The 16,646-nt window shown below is 43.6% G+C and overlaps 1 protein-coding gene across 4 annotated transcripts in view; it reads left to right on the forward strand.

The window, feature by feature from the left end:
• C2H10orf90 (chromosome 2 C10orf90 homolog) overlaps positions 1-16,646 on the forward strand; it is a 251,921-nt gene that overhangs the window by 137,775 nt on the left and 97,500 nt on the right. The window contains exon 1 of one of the 4 annotated variants that reach the window (XM_055245843.2): positions 13,810-13,868. The exons of the other annotated variants lie outside the window; for them this stretch is intronic. Within the exon in view, the coding sequence (XP_055101818.2) occupies positions 13,853-13,868 (16 nt within the window). The 5' untranslated portion in view covers positions 13,810-13,852. Of the gene's footprint in view, positions 1-13,809; positions 13,869-16,646 lie in introns of those variants that run through there. 4 annotated transcript variants of the gene reach the window in all.

A 16,646-nucleotide genomic window follows, 5' to 3' on the forward strand; every position in this document is an offset into this window, starting at 1 on the left:
TCAGGTGATGGGAACCATATATAGAATAAGCAGAGGTAGAATGGCATAGGGTTAAGCATGGGTTTCCAAGGCATCCAACTTGGGTTTGAATTCTAGCTCTTTCACTTTGGAGCTGTGGGATGTCGAACAAGTTACTCACTCCTCTGAGTCACACATTCCCTCTGTGTTAAATATGGTTAATCAAACATGGATTTGCTGGAGGAGTTATAGGAGAAGGGGAAAGGATACACCTGTTAACAATGCATGGCAAGTGGTAAACCTTTGTGTTAGTCTCATAGGACTGCCGTAGCAAAGCACTATGCACTTGGTGGCTTAAGCAACAGGCATTTATTGATGCACAGTTCTGGAGGTTAGGAATCTGAGATCAAGATGTTGGTTCCTTCTGAGGGCCATGCAGAAGAATCTGTTCCATGTCTCTCCTAGTTTCTTGTGGTTCGCTAACAATCCTTGGTGGCTGGTAAAAGCATCATTGATATGGTTTGACTGTGTCCCCACCCAAATCTAATCTTGAATTGTAGCTACCATAATCCCTACATGTTGTGGGAGGTAATTGAATCATGAGGCGGGTCTTTCCCATGCTGTTCTCATGATAGTTAATAAGTCTCATGAGATCTGATGGTTTTATAAAAGGGAGTTCCCCTGAACACACTCTCTTGCCTGCCACCATGTGAATGTGCCTTTCTCCTTTTTTGCCTTCCACCAAGATTGTGAGGCCTCCCCAGCCATGTGGAACTGGGAGTCCATTAAACCTCTTTCCTTTGTAAATTACCCAGTCTTGGGTATATCTTTATTAGCAGTGTGAGAACTAATACAATCACCCCAATCCTTGCCTTCATTTCTACGTGGCTTTCTTCCAGTGTACGTCTGTTTCTAAATGTTCCCTTTTCTGTACAATAGTCAGATTGGGTTAGGGCCCACTCTAACAACCTCATTTTAACTTGATTACCCCTGCAACAATCCTCTTTCAAATAAGATCACATTCTGAGGTACTGGGGGTTAGGATTTCAACAGAGGAATTTTGAGGGGATGCAAGTCAACCCATAACAGCATTCAATAAATATTATCAATTAAAAATTTCCAATAGTAAGTTGAAACCTGGGAATTACCTTCAGATGAAAGAGCAATATCTCTCCTGGGCTGTAGAATTTCTTGGGATCCAGGGAACTCTTTAGACAGGAAAGCGTGTATTTCTGACAAGCTGAGCTATAAGAGAACTTAAAAAGTGGTGAGAAATCCAAGGATCCTAATCTTGGAGGAAAACAACCTTCGAAGCTCAGACCCGAGGCTTTTGCACTGGTCAAAGGCCCAAGCGGGAAAGAGAGGCCTCCCTGGGCGGCTCTTTACTTTGGTAGCTGCAGGCAGTAGCTGTCTATTAAAGATGTTCCGTTTTCAGAAGATAAAGTTAACCAGCAGGAGTTTTGGGGGGCTAGGTTGCTAGGCAATAGCTTTCTCATTTTCTAGGAAGGCCATAAACTGTCTCATTCCACCTGTTCAACATCTCTTTTTAGGTAAAGGCTACATTTAGAGAACTGAGGATAATTTAAAGCTTCTTTTTGCAAAAGGAAGGGGAATTTATATGTGTCATCAGTCACATAAACCCTCCTGTTGGAAATGACATGGTAGCCATTTCCTTTGTTGCTTCTGGGCTATTTTTCTTATTGAATCGTGTAAGGGCATCAGGGTGATTTGACTGCTGGGCCTTAGCAGGAGAAGGGGAAGTTAAGGATCTGTGGACTGCAAAGTTTATGTGTGATATCAAGCCTGGCTCCTTCTTTCCTTTCAAATTTCAAGTGCTAGTGATAAAAAAGCAATTACCTGCTATCTTTTGTTGAAAAAGAAGATAAGCACCAAACCCACTTACAGTCCTCTTTATTTTTACTTTCCCGTGTTTGTTTAATCTCAGGTGTTCCTATTACAGGTTCCACAGAGTTGGCGGGGTGGTGGTTGACTTACCCAATCCAGGCCTCAGAAGCTTCATGTTTTAGGGGAAGCACAAAGTTCACGTGATCAAGCAGCCCTGAGCCTCCTTGCCTGGCCAGGTCTCCTGCTGGGAGATTTTCAGGGCTGCCTTTGAATGGGAGACATTTTTATCAGACTCGGGAGGGCCCCAAAGGAATTCAAGAACAATTTTTTCTGTAGAAACACAAATGCAGCTTTCCTCACTGGTTCATGGAGGACAGTCTTGGTGTGGAGATCACCAAAGCTGAAACCTTTCCTTTCCTTTCCTTGATGCCAGTGTAGCTTGGTGGGACAGCTTGGGTCTGGAGTCAGGCAGTCTGGGTCGAACTCCCCGTCTCTTAGCTGGTTGCTTAGCTGCTCCGACTCTGTGCTTCTCTTCCTTTAAAATGAGGATCTTTCCACCAAGGAACTAGGCAATCGTGAGGCCTGGGGTGATCCATCTGATGTCCTTACACAGATAGTAGGCAGTAGTCAGGAAAGGGAAGTAGTCTTGCTGTTTCCTGAAATCTTGGACAGCGCCAAGCCCCAGCTAATTGCTGAGGCGGCAGTGTGGGGAGAGTCATCTGTGTTTTACTATTACAGGGAGATGCCTCCTTACCCTCCTCTGCGACCTGCTACCACCATCCTAATGGGCTCTTCCCCAAGTTCAAAGTAGTATCAAAAGCCCATATCCATGTGTGTGTGTGGAGGGGGGTGGGCGAGCATCTTGCATCCAATGGCAGAGCTGATTGTCCCTGTCGGAGGAGGCCCACTGTTCCCATGCAGTGCACCGTGGCCACAGAGGACCCCTGGGAGAGCCATACCTTGCAGATGGTGGGAGTGCACTGTTTTAGCCATGTCCCTTTTGATGGCCCTTTACGAGGGCTGAGCCTTTGTTCCACACCAGTGGAAAAAAACTTTGGCGCACATCTAGATTCTGCTCCACCTGCCCTATAACGATGGACTCTCTGCACTGATGTCAGATGGTTCTTGGAGAAGAGAAAGCCTGAGCAGGGATTCCTGTGCTCACTCCTAGCGTGGGCCTGAGCTGGAAGTGCAGGGGCAGCTCTGCTTCATAGGGGGTTTTATGACTCATTTTTATCCATGCTGTGCTCTCTAATGAGGGTGTTCAGAAAGGGAAAACCCAGCTGGCTAAGGCAGAGGAGAGCTCTTCGCTGTCACCTGTGGAAGAAATGGCCATTTTTCTCCACGTTTATTTCCACTGGGGAGATCTAAGACAAATTTTTTTTTTAAATTATTATACATTAAGTTCTAGGGTACATGTGCACAATGCGCAGGTTTGTTACATATGTATCCATGTTCCATGTTGGTGTGCTGCACCCATTAACTTGTCGGACAGAAGACAAATTTTTAAAAAATGAAAAAAGTTACAATTTTGTGTGAATCTCTCTCTCTCTAAACATACATACATATATGTATATATATGTGTGTATATATATATATGTGTATATGTGTGTGTGTGTGTGTGTATTTATCGGAATCCCTCTACCAGGGGTTTACATTGTGAATACTTCTCTCACAATCTCACAATATATTCAAGGATCTGTTTTAAAATTTCCTGGGGTGATAATATGTGGCTCTTTCATGAGTGTGGTCTCAGATACTCTGAGCAAACCACCTTGGTGTCAGCTCCTGAAGGAGTGAGGTGGGAAGTGGCCCACTGCTGCCAGGAGGCAGGTGCTAATGGAGTCAGTGTGACCACATGGAGGTCACCACGGGAAACAAATGTGAGTGCAGAGCTTGCAGGTCTGTTGAAGGGCAGCGCCATCTTCCCACTACATGGAAGAGAGAGATTCCAAAGCCACCACTTGCTCCCCATTTCTTCAATTTGCTGAGGGTGTAGGGAAAGCAGAAGAAACACACAGACCCAGAGTCCACTTCTAGAATTCTGACATACTGAGTAGAAAAACGAAGGTGGCACGGACCCGATGGTGATATCATCTTTTCTTCCTTTGGAAGTGGAAGAAGGATGTGGGAGAGCTTTTTCTGTAGACACCATGGAAGTGGTGGATGTGCTTTTTGGATCTTGCTCAATGACACCAATGATACTCCCATAAAAGGAGAGAGGAGGTCACCCAAACACTGCAGAAGCCTCTTTCAGGAAAAATATCTTTCAGACAGATCCTAAGGACTAAGAGAATTGGAGAGAAAGATGTCCACTTACAACTCTAAGAGCAGAGGCACCGTGAAAAATGGCAGGCATTGACACCAGAGAAACTGAAATGGCAGAGAAGAGATGACCAGAAATTCTTAAGTGGCAAAGTCAGAGAAGTCGTTTGGACACAGAGCATATGAGTTCTGAGGCCCACATTGGAAGCACAGGGTACAAGCAGCCAAGAAACCTGAGTTTGGCACAAGCAGGTAAGCTCTGCAGTGTCATCGTTGGAGGTGGGTTCTGCACCCTGGCTGTGCAATGCAGGGGGTTCTCAAGGAAAGCTGATCTCATTGGGGCAAGATGAAATCCTCAGCCTGAACGGCTGGCAGTTCCAAGGGAGGACAGGAGGACAGGGAAGAGCAGATTCCTCCTCATAATGGATCCTCACATCTCCTTCTCCTCCTTCTCTATGTATACAGCAATTTTGGAGGCTTTGGTCTAATGTGGCCCCAGCTTGCACGGCGTTCATAGTCTCAATGGCAAGGTGCCACCCAAACACTCTGGATTGGGTCCACTCCGGAAGATCCAGCATTTGTAATTCAGCCCAGTTCAGCAAACATTTAATTAGCTCTCATACCTATTGGCAGCTGCCACTTGTTAGCTTCTGCAATGTGCCAGGCACTTGTGCTAAGAGCTTTTCATGCCTTAAACAATTCCCTAAAGTGAGTGTGATGTGTATTCTCATTTCGCAGACAGGACACAGGCTCTGAGGGGTTAACTTGACTGAAGTCAAACCTGGCCTCGGGTCCTTTACTGTCTGAGCTCATATCTCCTTGTTATCTCCCCATGTCCGGAATTAGGCAATGAGGACTCAAAGGTGGGGGCTCCTGTCCCCCAAGAGGGCTACAGTCCATCCAGGGGAATGACCACCCAATCACACAATTGCTACAATACAATGTGCCCTGAAAACAGGACTGGTTTGTTTTGTCCGGGGACAAAAAGTTCTGAAACAATTTGAGCTGGTTTTTAAATGATAAGACAGATTTCCTTGAGTTTAAACGGACTGGTCTCACTTCTCTGTTCAAGGAACTTAGGAATGCTATCACCTTGATCTTAATTTTTCAGAACTAAAATATGTATGGCATGGCTGGGAAGAGATTTAAGCAGAAGCATATTATCTATGAAGCCAAGAGAGAAGCCCACAAGCATACTGTCGAAAGTCCCACTGGGTTGATGTGAGGCTTAATAATACAATAGCAGGCCGGGCGTGGTGGCTCACGCCTGTAATCCCAGCACTTAGGGAAGCCGAGGCAGGCGGATCACGAGGTCAGGAGATCGGGAACATCCTGGCTAACATGGTGAAACCCCATCTCTACTAAAAATACAAAAAAATTAGCCGGGCTTGGTGGCAGGCGCGTGTAGTCCCAGCTACTCCGGAGGCTGAGGCAGGAGAATGGCGTGAACCCGGGAGGCGGAGCTTGCAGTGAGCTGAGATCGCGCCACTGCACTCCAGCCTGGGCGACAGAGCAAGACTCCGTCTCAAAAATTAATAATAATAATAATAATACAGTAGCAAGCTTTTATTTTATTTTAGATTTTTGAAAACACTTGTTTTGTGCTCACTCTTTTTTTTTTTTTTGAGACGGAGTCTCGCTCTGTCGCCCAGGCTGGAGTGCAGTGGCGCGATCTCGGCTCACTGCAAGCTCCGCCTCCCTGGTTCACGCCATTCTCCTGCCTCAGCCTCCCAAGTAGCTGGGACTACAGGCGCCTGCCACCACGCCTGGCTAATTCTTTGTATATTTAGTAGAGATGGGGTTTCACCGTGTTAGCCAGGATGGTCTCGATCTCCTCACCTCGTGATCCGCCCACCTTGGCCTCCCAAAGTGCTAGGATTACAGGCGTGAGCCACTGCGCCCGGCCATGTGCTCGCTATTTATATGAGTCCAAACCTTACTTATCAGGGGTTCATTTGAGAGTGATGCCACTTTGATCAAGCTCCGTAAAACCCACTGGCCAAAGCTCAGAGACCATGAGGGAGCTGTCTTCTCTGAGGTTTCTGGGACCAAGAAACAGGATAGGGAATGGGAGAAAGATGCAGTTGTGATGCCAGCCACTGGAATCAGGGCCTTGGACCCCAGCCTCTGTGGCCTCTTAGAAGGTCACATTTACAGTGAGGAGGCAGTTTACACACTGAGCATTTGAGACCACCCAAGAGGATCATCATAAAATTACCCACCATCCACAGGTAGAGACATAGGTCAAGTTAGGGACATGGCAGGCTGAGATGCAATGAGATGGAAGAAAAACAGACTTAGCCCTGGCAGGCTGGAGGCATATCTGGAAAAGGTGGAAGTCCATCCTAACTCCAGAGCGAAGTTGTATATGACCGAGGGGTTCATTGCACTGGATGTGGGGGGTAACTGCCTAAGTTTATATGTTACACACAGCTACCCAGAAACTAGCCAAATGTGTGTGATTTCCAACCCAGTGAGGGTAGTTAAATATTACGTAACTCCATTTTATATTGGGTTGGTTGTCTTTTTATTATTAAATTGTAGGAGTTCATTGTATATCCTGGATATCTGTCCTTTGTCAGAAATATGGTTTGCAAATATTTTATCCCAGTCTGTGGCTTCCCTTTTTATTTTCTTAACAGTTTCTCCTTATGAATCAAAGTTTTGAACTTTAATGCAGTCTAATTTACCTTCTTTTTCTTTTATAGTTGTTACTTTCTGGGTGCAAGAAAACTTTGCCTCCTCCTGGTTTACAAAGATATCCTGCTCTATTTTCTTCTAAAAGCCTTGTAGTTTTAATGTTAGAGCTAGGTCCGTGATTTTTTTCAAGTTAATTTTTGTGAAGCATTTGAGGTAAGAGTTGAGGTATATTATTCTTCAGTGGAATATCCAGTTTGTTCCAGCACCATTCCTGGGATAAACTCTACTTGGTCAGGATAAATATATCTTGTTTATACATTGTTAGATTTTATTTCTGATCGTTTGTTAAGGCTTTTTGTGTCTATGTCAGGGTTTCTCATCCTTAGATCTGTTGACACTTTGAGCCTAACAATCGTTTGTCATGTGGCTGCCCCGTGCATCCTCAGGGGTTTTGCAGCACCCCTGATTGCTTTAGTGTCTACCCGCCAGTGCCAGTTGCATTCTCCCACAAAGGGTGACAACCAAAAATGTCTTCAGACATTGCCAAATGTCCCCTGGGCAGCAATATCAACCCCAGCTGAGAGCTGTTGGTCTATGTTCATGAGAGATATTTGATCTGTAATTTTCTTTTTTCTTTCTTTTTTTTCAAATGGAGTTTTGCTCTTTTGCCCAGGCTGGAGTGCAGTGATGTGATCTCAGCTCACTGCAACCTCCGCCTCCCAGGTTCAAGCAATTCTCCTGCCTCAGCCTCCTGAGTAGCTGGGATTACAGGCACCTGCCACCACACCCAGCTAATTTTTGTATTTTTAGTAGAGACAGGGTTTCACCATGTTGGCCAGGCTGGTCTTGAACTCCTGGCCTCAAGTGATCCACCTGCCTCAGCCTTCCAAAGTGCTGGGATTACAGGCGTGAGCCACTGCGCCTGGCCTGATCTGTAATTTTCATTCTTTCTTTCTCCCCTTCTCTCTCTTTTGCTTTTGTTTTGTTTTGTTTTTTTCTCTTTATCAGCTTTTGCAGTTAGGCTTTTGCTAGCCTCCTCTATTTTCTTATGTTTTGTAGGGTTGGCATGTTTTCTTCCTGAAACGTTTGATAGAATTCTTCTTTCCCGCGTGTGCCTGCAGGCTGCCTGGGCTTGGTTTGGTTTCTTCCTTCTCATTCTATCCCTTTTATTTTCTTGTGTCCAGTGAGGCTACCTGGATCTGGCATGTTCTTTATGGGAAGGTTTTTGATAATGGGTCAATTCTCTAATAGATATAGGGGTCCTAATACTTTCTGTTTCATATTGTAACATTTTGGTAAGGTATTTTTTTTTTCAAGCGATTTGTATATTTTTTTCTAAGTTGAATTTATTCACATGAAAGTTATTCATAATGTTCTCTTATTATCCTTTTCATGTCTGTAGTCTCTGCAGTGATGTCTCTCTTATTCCTGACAATAGAAATTTCTGTGTGTTTTAAATTTTTTTCTTGACTGATTTTTTTTTTTAGAACTGCCTTTTAACTTTGTTAAGTTTTTATATCATTTCTTTTTTGTTTTATTGATTGATTATTTTCTGTTTCCATTCTTATTTTGGTTTGCTTTTTCTCATCCATGTTAATGTGCATACCTATAGTTTATTCATTTTCACTGCTAGATAGTTGAATATTTCACAACTTATTTATAAATTCTCTTGTCAAAGAACATTTTTGTTGTTTTCAGGGGCTTTTTTTGACACCATTAAAAACTGATGCAATAAACAGTCTTATATATCCCAGTGCAAATGTACAAGAGGTTTTTTAATGTACATACTAGATTTCATTGAGTTTAAGATGCATTTTTTTACATTTTAATATCTCTGAAACCAGAATATGTATTAAAATTAATGACATCTTAGAGTATAATTAGCAGCTTTTTATTCCTTGATGATACATTTTTAAATGGCACATCTTATAATCAATGAAGTGTTAGATTTTGATGAAATATTGTAAATAAGAGCAGAATTGCTAGATGTTAGGTACTTTCATCTTTCTGTTGACCAGGTTACTCTTCATAGTGATCGTATTAGTTGTTGCTCGCTGATCACGCATGGGAACTCTTGTTGTCTGACGTCCTTGCCAATATTTAATATCACTGATTTTTGGCCAATCTGGGTAGATGCGAAATGGTCTCTTATTGTCATTTTATTTTGCGTTTCTCTCTTTACTAATGAGGTTGAATATCTTTTCAGTTGCTTAGGGAAAAATATGATTCTATTGAGAAATGCTTATTTTGTCTTTGCCTATTTTTCCATGGGGTTGCTGATCTTTCTCAAACTAATTTACAGGAGTTTTTAAAATTAGTTTTAAATAACCATAATAACCCTTTGTCTGTTATATGGGTTACAAATATCTTTTTCTAAATTGTGGCTCGCCTCCTTTCTTTATGGAATCTTTTGATGATCAGAAATTATTACATTAAAAATAATTGAAATTATCAAACTTTTATTTAATAGTGTTTGTCTTTGGGAATATTCTAAAGATATCCGTTCCTATTCAGGATCATGAAAATATTAACTATTTTATCTTTAAAGAATGTTTTAAAGTTTTACCTTTTGCGTTTAAGTTTTTAGATTATCTGGAGTTGATTTGTAGATATGGTAAGGAAAAGGTGTCTAATTTTGGTTTTTAAAGTAATGGTAGCTAATTGTCCCAGCATAATTTATTGTAGTTTGTAAAATGTTGTGTTTGTTGTGCATATCCACTGACAGATAGTCTCACCTCATTATTTTTCACATTTCCGTATATGTGAGGGTCTCTTTTTGGGTTCCTTATTCTTTTCCACTAGCCTGTTTTTATTTATTTCTGTAGCAATGACCTACCTTTCTTCTCACCTTTATAATAAGTTTTGATATCTGATAGGGCAGATCCCTGGCTACATCTGCCTTTGTAGATCTACCTTTCTCCAAATGGCAGTCTTATTGATAACTGCTGTCTACCTCAGTTTGACTTATCCTCTCCCGCTCACACATACAAAGGGGCTGCTGTTGTCTGGTGCACAGAGAACCCTACAGTGAGCTGAGAAGCAGCACTGCAGGCTGCAGGAATGTCCTCTAAGAAGGACCTGAGAGTCCAGCCTCAGGTGCAGATGGGATCAGGGTTATTGAGCCCATTTTGCAGATGAGGAAACCAAGAGGAGGTCAGTGACTCGCTTGGCTCCCAGTGCTGGGCCGTGGTGGAGCTAGCCTTGAGCATGGTTGGGCTGGGTGTTGCCACTGCAGAATTGCTGACCTCTAAATAGAACAGTGTTTCTCATGATCTCAGGACTTCATTTACTCAAATGAGTTTCGCCACCACGCTTCAGAAGTGTTCTTTAGCCTAGACTGGCAGTTTCCCTGTAAATCAGTCTCATGTTCAGCCCCACCCAGCCCTGTTGGACCTGTTTTTCAAGCATCAAGAGGTTCATTCCTTGCTCTTTCTTCCCACACACACTTCTCATTTTTTTTATACTTAAAAAATTATTTTTATGCTTCTAAAACTCCCCAAGATTAGTAAGTGTATTTATTGGTAAGTATTATCTCTCTCTTTGTCTAGATATCTGGAAATGCTAAATCTGGTGTTTGCTCCTTTTTTTTCCTGTTCCTGAGACCTGGTTGACCCGCAGCCTATGGCTTCTCAGGCACCTCTCCTTCCCCGTCTCTCTCTACAAGCAGAGATGAAGGAAAGGCCACACTGGGACCTGGCAGGAGAGCTGTAATTACTGAAGCTAATGCTTGGTCTTTCTCTGAAGTTCAAGTTCATTAGTGAAACTTCCTTTATCTTGTCTTCCTGGTTTCTGGTTTCTGATGAGCTCATACTTATTTTGCAATCAAGAGTAAAAATGTTAAATTATAATAGTAACTAGCATCATTAGCTTTTTAAAGAAAGTTAACTGCACATAAGCTCCACGAGGGCAGAGACTTTTCTGGCTGTTTTGCTCATTGCCGTGACTTTGATGCCTAGACCAATGCCTGGCCCGTGGTCAATGCTATATAAATATTTGCTGGATAAATAAAAAATAAGTTGTATTAGGTGCTTCCTACATGCCAGGCAGCATGCTAAGGGCTTTCCATGTGTCTTCTTTCTTAGCTCTCATAATAATCTGATGAAATAGACATCACAATCCCTGTTTTGCAGATGGGGAAGCTGAGGCCTAGAGAAGTTACGTGACTTGTCTAAGTCACAGATTTTATAAGTGACCAAGCTAGATTCAAACTCATGTCTGTGGGACACCAAAGAACATTCTCCTAGCCCCCATGTCAGAAATGACAGAAATGTCTCTGCCATTGAATGTACATAGATACAAGACGCTGCCTTACGGAGTCTGAGAATTGTCACTGCTTCTTTCACTCATTGGCAGGGGTAGGGAGGCATCATTAAGCACCTTTTCCCCAGAAATCCTTAGAAAAGACAAACAACCCAGTTATAAAATGAGCAAAGGATCTGGATAGACATTTTTCCAAAGAAGAAATGCAAATGGCCAATAAGCACATGAAAAGATGCTCCACATCATTAGCCATTAGGGAAATGCAAATCAAAACCACAATGAGATACCACTTCACACCCACTAGAATGACTATAATCCAAAAGACGACAAAAACAACTGTGAAGAAGGCTGGGGATAAGTGAAACCCTCATACATTGCTAGTGGGAATGCAAAATGTACACTTTGGGAAACAGTTTGGCAATTCCTCAAATTTAAATGTGGTATGATCTTACGACCCAGCAATTCCACTCCTAGGTATATATAAGAATAGAACACATATATCACTCAAAAACTTGTGCATGAATTTTCACAGTAGTAGTATTATAACCCCAAAGGGGGAACAACTCAAATGTCCATCAGCTGTTGAAGAGATGCAACATACGTGGTCTACCTATGCCCTGGAATATTATTCAGCCTTAAGAAGCAAGGATGTCCTGATACATGTTACGGCATAGATGAACCTTGAAAGCATTATGATAAGCAGAAGAAGCCAGAAACAAAAGGCCACATATTATATGATTCAATTTATACGATATGTCCAGAATGGATAAATCCAGAGAGAGACTGTAGATGAGTGGTTGCCAGGGGCTGAGGTGAAGGGATCATGAGGAGTGCTACTCACAGGTATGGGACTTCTTTTGGGGATGATGAAAATGTTCTGGAATTTGGTGATGGTTGCACAACTTGGTGAATATACAAAAACCACTGAACTGTGCACTTTAAAAGGGTAAACTGTATGGTATGTAAATTATATCTCAATAAAGCTGTTATTAAGAAAATTAGTTGGCCAGGTGCGGTGGCTCACGCCTGTAATCCCAGCACTTTGGGAGGCCGAGGTGGGCGGATCACGAGGTCAGGAGATCGAGACCATCCTGACTAACACGGTGAAACCCATCTCTACTAAAAATATAAAAAATTAGCCGGGTGTGGTGGTGGGTACCTGTAGTCTGAGCTACTTGGGAGGCTGAGGCAAGAGAATGGCATGAGCCCGGGAGGCAGAGCTTGCAGTGAGCCAAGATCACACCACTGCACTCCAGCCCGAGCGACAGAATGAGACTGTGTCTCAAAAAAAAAGAAAAAAAAGTCAATTGCAGAGAGAGGAGAGATCATCTCAGGCCATCAGGAAGGGCTGTGTTTAGAAGAGAATGGGAATAAAAGTCAGAGACATGGGGGCCTCTTTTAGACTTGACTGAGGGAGCCTGACTCTGCAACTTCCTAGCTGGGGCCTCTCTGGAGAGCCCTGCTCCTCTTTGCCTCTGCTGCTTCTGTGTGTGTGTGTGTGTGTGTGTGTGTGTGTGTGTGTGTGTGTGTATGTGTGTTGTGGCAGGTGTGGACAAGCTATTTAGGCAGCTTTTGTTTCTTATGTGCCTACCCATTTAAAAGGACAGTTTCCCTGCTCTTGCCTAAATTGAAGGTCTGCTATACGGCAAGGAATAACAGAGGACAGGGGGTGCAGGGCTGCTTGCTCCATTAAACAACAACAACAGCAAAAACAAAGAGCCAAAGAGCTCGAAACCAAACCCACACCAGGTAGAAGAACAACCTTGTTCTAATTGTCTGGCGTTGCTGATAAGCCGTTGGAGAGTTCTGTAGAGAGGCCACTTTGGTTTTCTAAGTGGGGACACAGGATAATGGCAGTGGTGTGAGCATCTTGAGCCTGGGTTTTTCCTTTGATGCTGCGCTCTCGGACCATGTCCAGTTTCAGTGGCTCTCCAGACCCCCGATGTGCAGCGTGTGGCTAATGGCTCTTATAATGAGAGATTTACAACTTGGGCTTTCACATGCTGCCCCAACCTCATTTGTCCAGCTCACGGCGGAGCCTGTAATCATCTCTGCGGGCTCCAGCTCTGGGCTCCAGACATTCTGCTCTGACCAATTCAGCTGAACAGATGAGAGGACAAGAAGCCCCACAGTCCCACAAACAAGAGTCACGTTGCTGCTGGGGAAGGAGAGGAAATCCATCCTGACATCTTATGGAAATATTTTTGTGTCTTGTTTACATAATGAATCTGTCTGTTAACGAAAGAACCTGAGGTGACAAGTTCTTTGGTCTCACCGACGTGTGTGGCTTTGCAGTGGGCCGAATGTGCCTCCAGGTCCTCTTTTGCAGGAAGTTTCAAAGGCGTTCCATTTTTCTTCCTGGTGGGTTGCTTGTTCACCAGTCCTGAACTAAAAGCAAATAATTCATCCATGCTCATCCTACAGAAAGTTGCCTGACTAATGAGTCTGGTAATTGGGACCCTGTTGCAGCATGGATCTCCCTTAGGGGGAAGCTGGGGTGGCAGTTGGGGGTGGCGTCTCTTTCTGGCCACTGTTGTCCACAGAAGCATCCCAATTTTCTGCCACCCACCTGCAAGGGCAGAAATGGTCCCCTCTGAAATCAAACCACACTATGACTTTCAATACTATGTAATAATGATTCTTGTTCAGTGAGCTTGACAAAGGAGGGAGTACATAGTGATGGAAATGATGGCGTTTTCCACTCAATGGGAGAAGCAAGCTAAAGTGGAGACTGCCTCCCTCTCACATGCGCCCTCCCTCAATGGCCCCCAGCTCTTGTAGGACAAGCCCTCATGGCAGAGCTAGATGACACCCTAGAGGGCATACGGGTGCGTGCACTCCTTGCCTTGCAGATGAGGAAGATGAGCCCAGAGGAGGAGCTGACATGGCTGAGTGGCCAGGTGGGATCTGGAGCCTAGTGTCCTCGCTGTCTGGACTCTTCCCAGCATATCACGCTGTGTCCTACTAAGGCTCCCAAAATGGGGATGAACTTGTCATCTTTCAACTTCTCCCAGTGCACCTTCTTGCTGCCTAAGCCCTGACTGTCTGCTTAGGTGAGGCTCCTAATTTCCTAGTTTTCCTGGCAGGATTCCTGTCCCTGCTACCCAGGCCTCAGTTCTCCCTGACCTGGGCTGCCTCCCAGCTCTGGAATCTTTCTGAGAAGAGAGTGCCTCCGCTTCCTGTCATATTGATGTCCACATTGAAGGTGTTTGGGTTGCACAACAGAGACCACCTGTGTCTAACTGCTTATGTCCATCAAGGTCTGAAAACAAGACCCTCATTCTTATATCCTCCTCCCTCTGTGCAAGTGGTCATGAAGGGAGGAAAGAATGTTTTTAAAGATGGTTTTAAGATTACTACCAAAATTATCTATCCATAGATCTATCTCCTTGCCACCCCTACCCACCTCTCAAAACAAGAACTAGTTTGTGCTGAGAAAATATCGTATAATAAGATCAAGAACCATAGAATGAAAGGCAAAAGACAATTCTTAAGAAGGAATTGAAATCAGGGACTTGGATACATGTTTGTACAATCATGTTCATTGCAGCATTATTTGCAATAGCTAAGCAGTGACTAGTGTCCACTGATGGATGTATGGATGTGGATATTGTAGTATGTACATTCAATAGCATATCATTTATCCTTAAAAAGGAAGGAAATTCGGACACATGCTACAACACGGATGAACCTTGAAGTCATGTTAAGTGAAATAAGCCACACAAAGGCAAATACTGTATGATTCCATTTGTATGAGGTTCCTAGAGTAGGCAAATTTGTAGGAACAGACAGTAGAACGGTGGTTGTCAGGGGCTGGGGGAAGGTGGGAAGGGGGAGTTAGTGTTTAATGGGGAGGGAGTTTCCGTTTTGCAGGTTAAAGAGTTCTAGAGATGGATGATGGTAATGCTTGCATGTTAGGAAAGTATTTAATACCGCTGCACACTTAGAAATGATGAACATGGTACATTTTATGTGTATTTTATCACGGGTTTCAAAAAATGAGACAGCTCATGAGAGAAAAGAAAATGGTCAGATCCACAATGCATAGAAAAATACCTCTTTATGTGTGTCATCTCCTCGTTAGACTGTGAGTTCTTCCGAGACAGGGATTCCTGTGTTGTCTGCATCTTTGCTATCTCAGCACCCAACTCAGGCCCTCAAATGTGCTATCTTCTCCGTAAATGTTTGCTGCACTGAGATGGTGGCATGATCACATCAATGCGGTACCCATGAGTGGGGTGCTTTCACGTGCATTATTGTATTTGGCTGTTGTCATCATCCTTGAGGCTGGTGCCCCTGCTCTATCACCAGGAGAGACCCACACTCCAGCCACAGGGAAAGCAAAGCTGGAACACCCCACCCTGGCCGCCAAGGGCCAGAAGACTGTGCCTCACACTCCAGGGGTCTCAGATTCAGCTAGAGCCCAAGTGACCACAAAATTCAGTAGAATAGGCTTTCAAAATGTCTTTATTATAAACCATAATTTTCTGAGAGAGCTGAAAATTATGTGTAAAACTGTGGCTAATAACACATTGTTTTTTTGAGGGCCCGTTCCATGACAGCACTGTGCTGAGCCCATGAAAACCTTTATTTGCTTCATTTAATAATTCCCAGCCCAACAAAGCCTATGCCAGCCTCTCTCTTACAGAGGAACAAACAGAGGCCAGGAGGTTACGTGGCTCATCCAAGGTTAGACAGCGTTAAAATGTGGTGGCACCAAGCGTCAACCTGGACCAGGCGTCAAAACTCAAGGTGTTCTACTTTTACCTTCATCTAATCATGTACAGTGATTATTCGTATTGCAAACTCACAGCTTCAGTCTTACTGTAGGGGTGACACTTGGTAAGAGACATAAATGGAGCTCAACTTCCTCATCTGTAAAATGAGTAGTCATGGTGCCCTCCCCACAAGGTCATTTCTTCCATTAAAGGAGATGACACCTGTCCAGCATTTAGCAGGTGTGTGGCTCATGATAAACGTGCAATGCGTTTTAGCCATTATGACGTGATGGAGACACTGAACAGATGCAAGGGGCTTGGAATTATCCAGTGAAATTTATATTTGTCTTGTGTTTGTGAAACTGCTTACAAAGCCACTGTACATTTATATAATGACCCAGGCTTCATCCCAGGAGATAAAATGACTCTCCTTATAAAATGGTGTATTTCATTGGAAAGGCAATAAGTTATAAAATTTCTCACATTTCCCCTTTTGCTTCAGCAGTGGGGAACTCACCCTGCAGTTGTGATTCATCTGTGCTTGTGCCATCTCTTTTTTTGTTTGTTTGTTTTTGAAATGGAGTTTCACTCTTGTTGCCCAGGCTGGAATACGATGGCGCTATCTCAGCTCACCGCAACCTCTGCCTCCCAGGTTCAAGTGATTGTCCTGTCTCAGCCTCCCAAGTAGCTAGGATTACAGGCATGCGCCATCATGCCTGGCTAATTTTGTACTTTTAGTAGAGATGGGGTTTCTCCATGTTGGTCAGGCTGGTCTTGAACTTCTGATCTTAAGGGATCCACCCACCTCAGCCTCCCAAAGTGCTGGGATTACAGGCATGAGCCACCACACCTGGCTGCTGGTGCCGTCTTTAGCCCAGGCTTTTGAGTTTGATTCAATGACTTCTCCAGCTCATTATTTGCTTTTTTTTAAAATCAGTTTTAGTGTTTTTAAACTGCATT

This window comes from Symphalangus syndactylus, chromosome 2 (genome assembly GCF_028878055.3).
Source record: "Symphalangus syndactylus isolate Jambi chromosome 2, NHGRI_mSymSyn1-v2.1_pri, whole genome shotgun sequence".
Lineage (NCBI taxonomy): Eukaryota > Metazoa > Chordata > Mammalia > Primates > Hylobatidae > Symphalangus > Symphalangus syndactylus.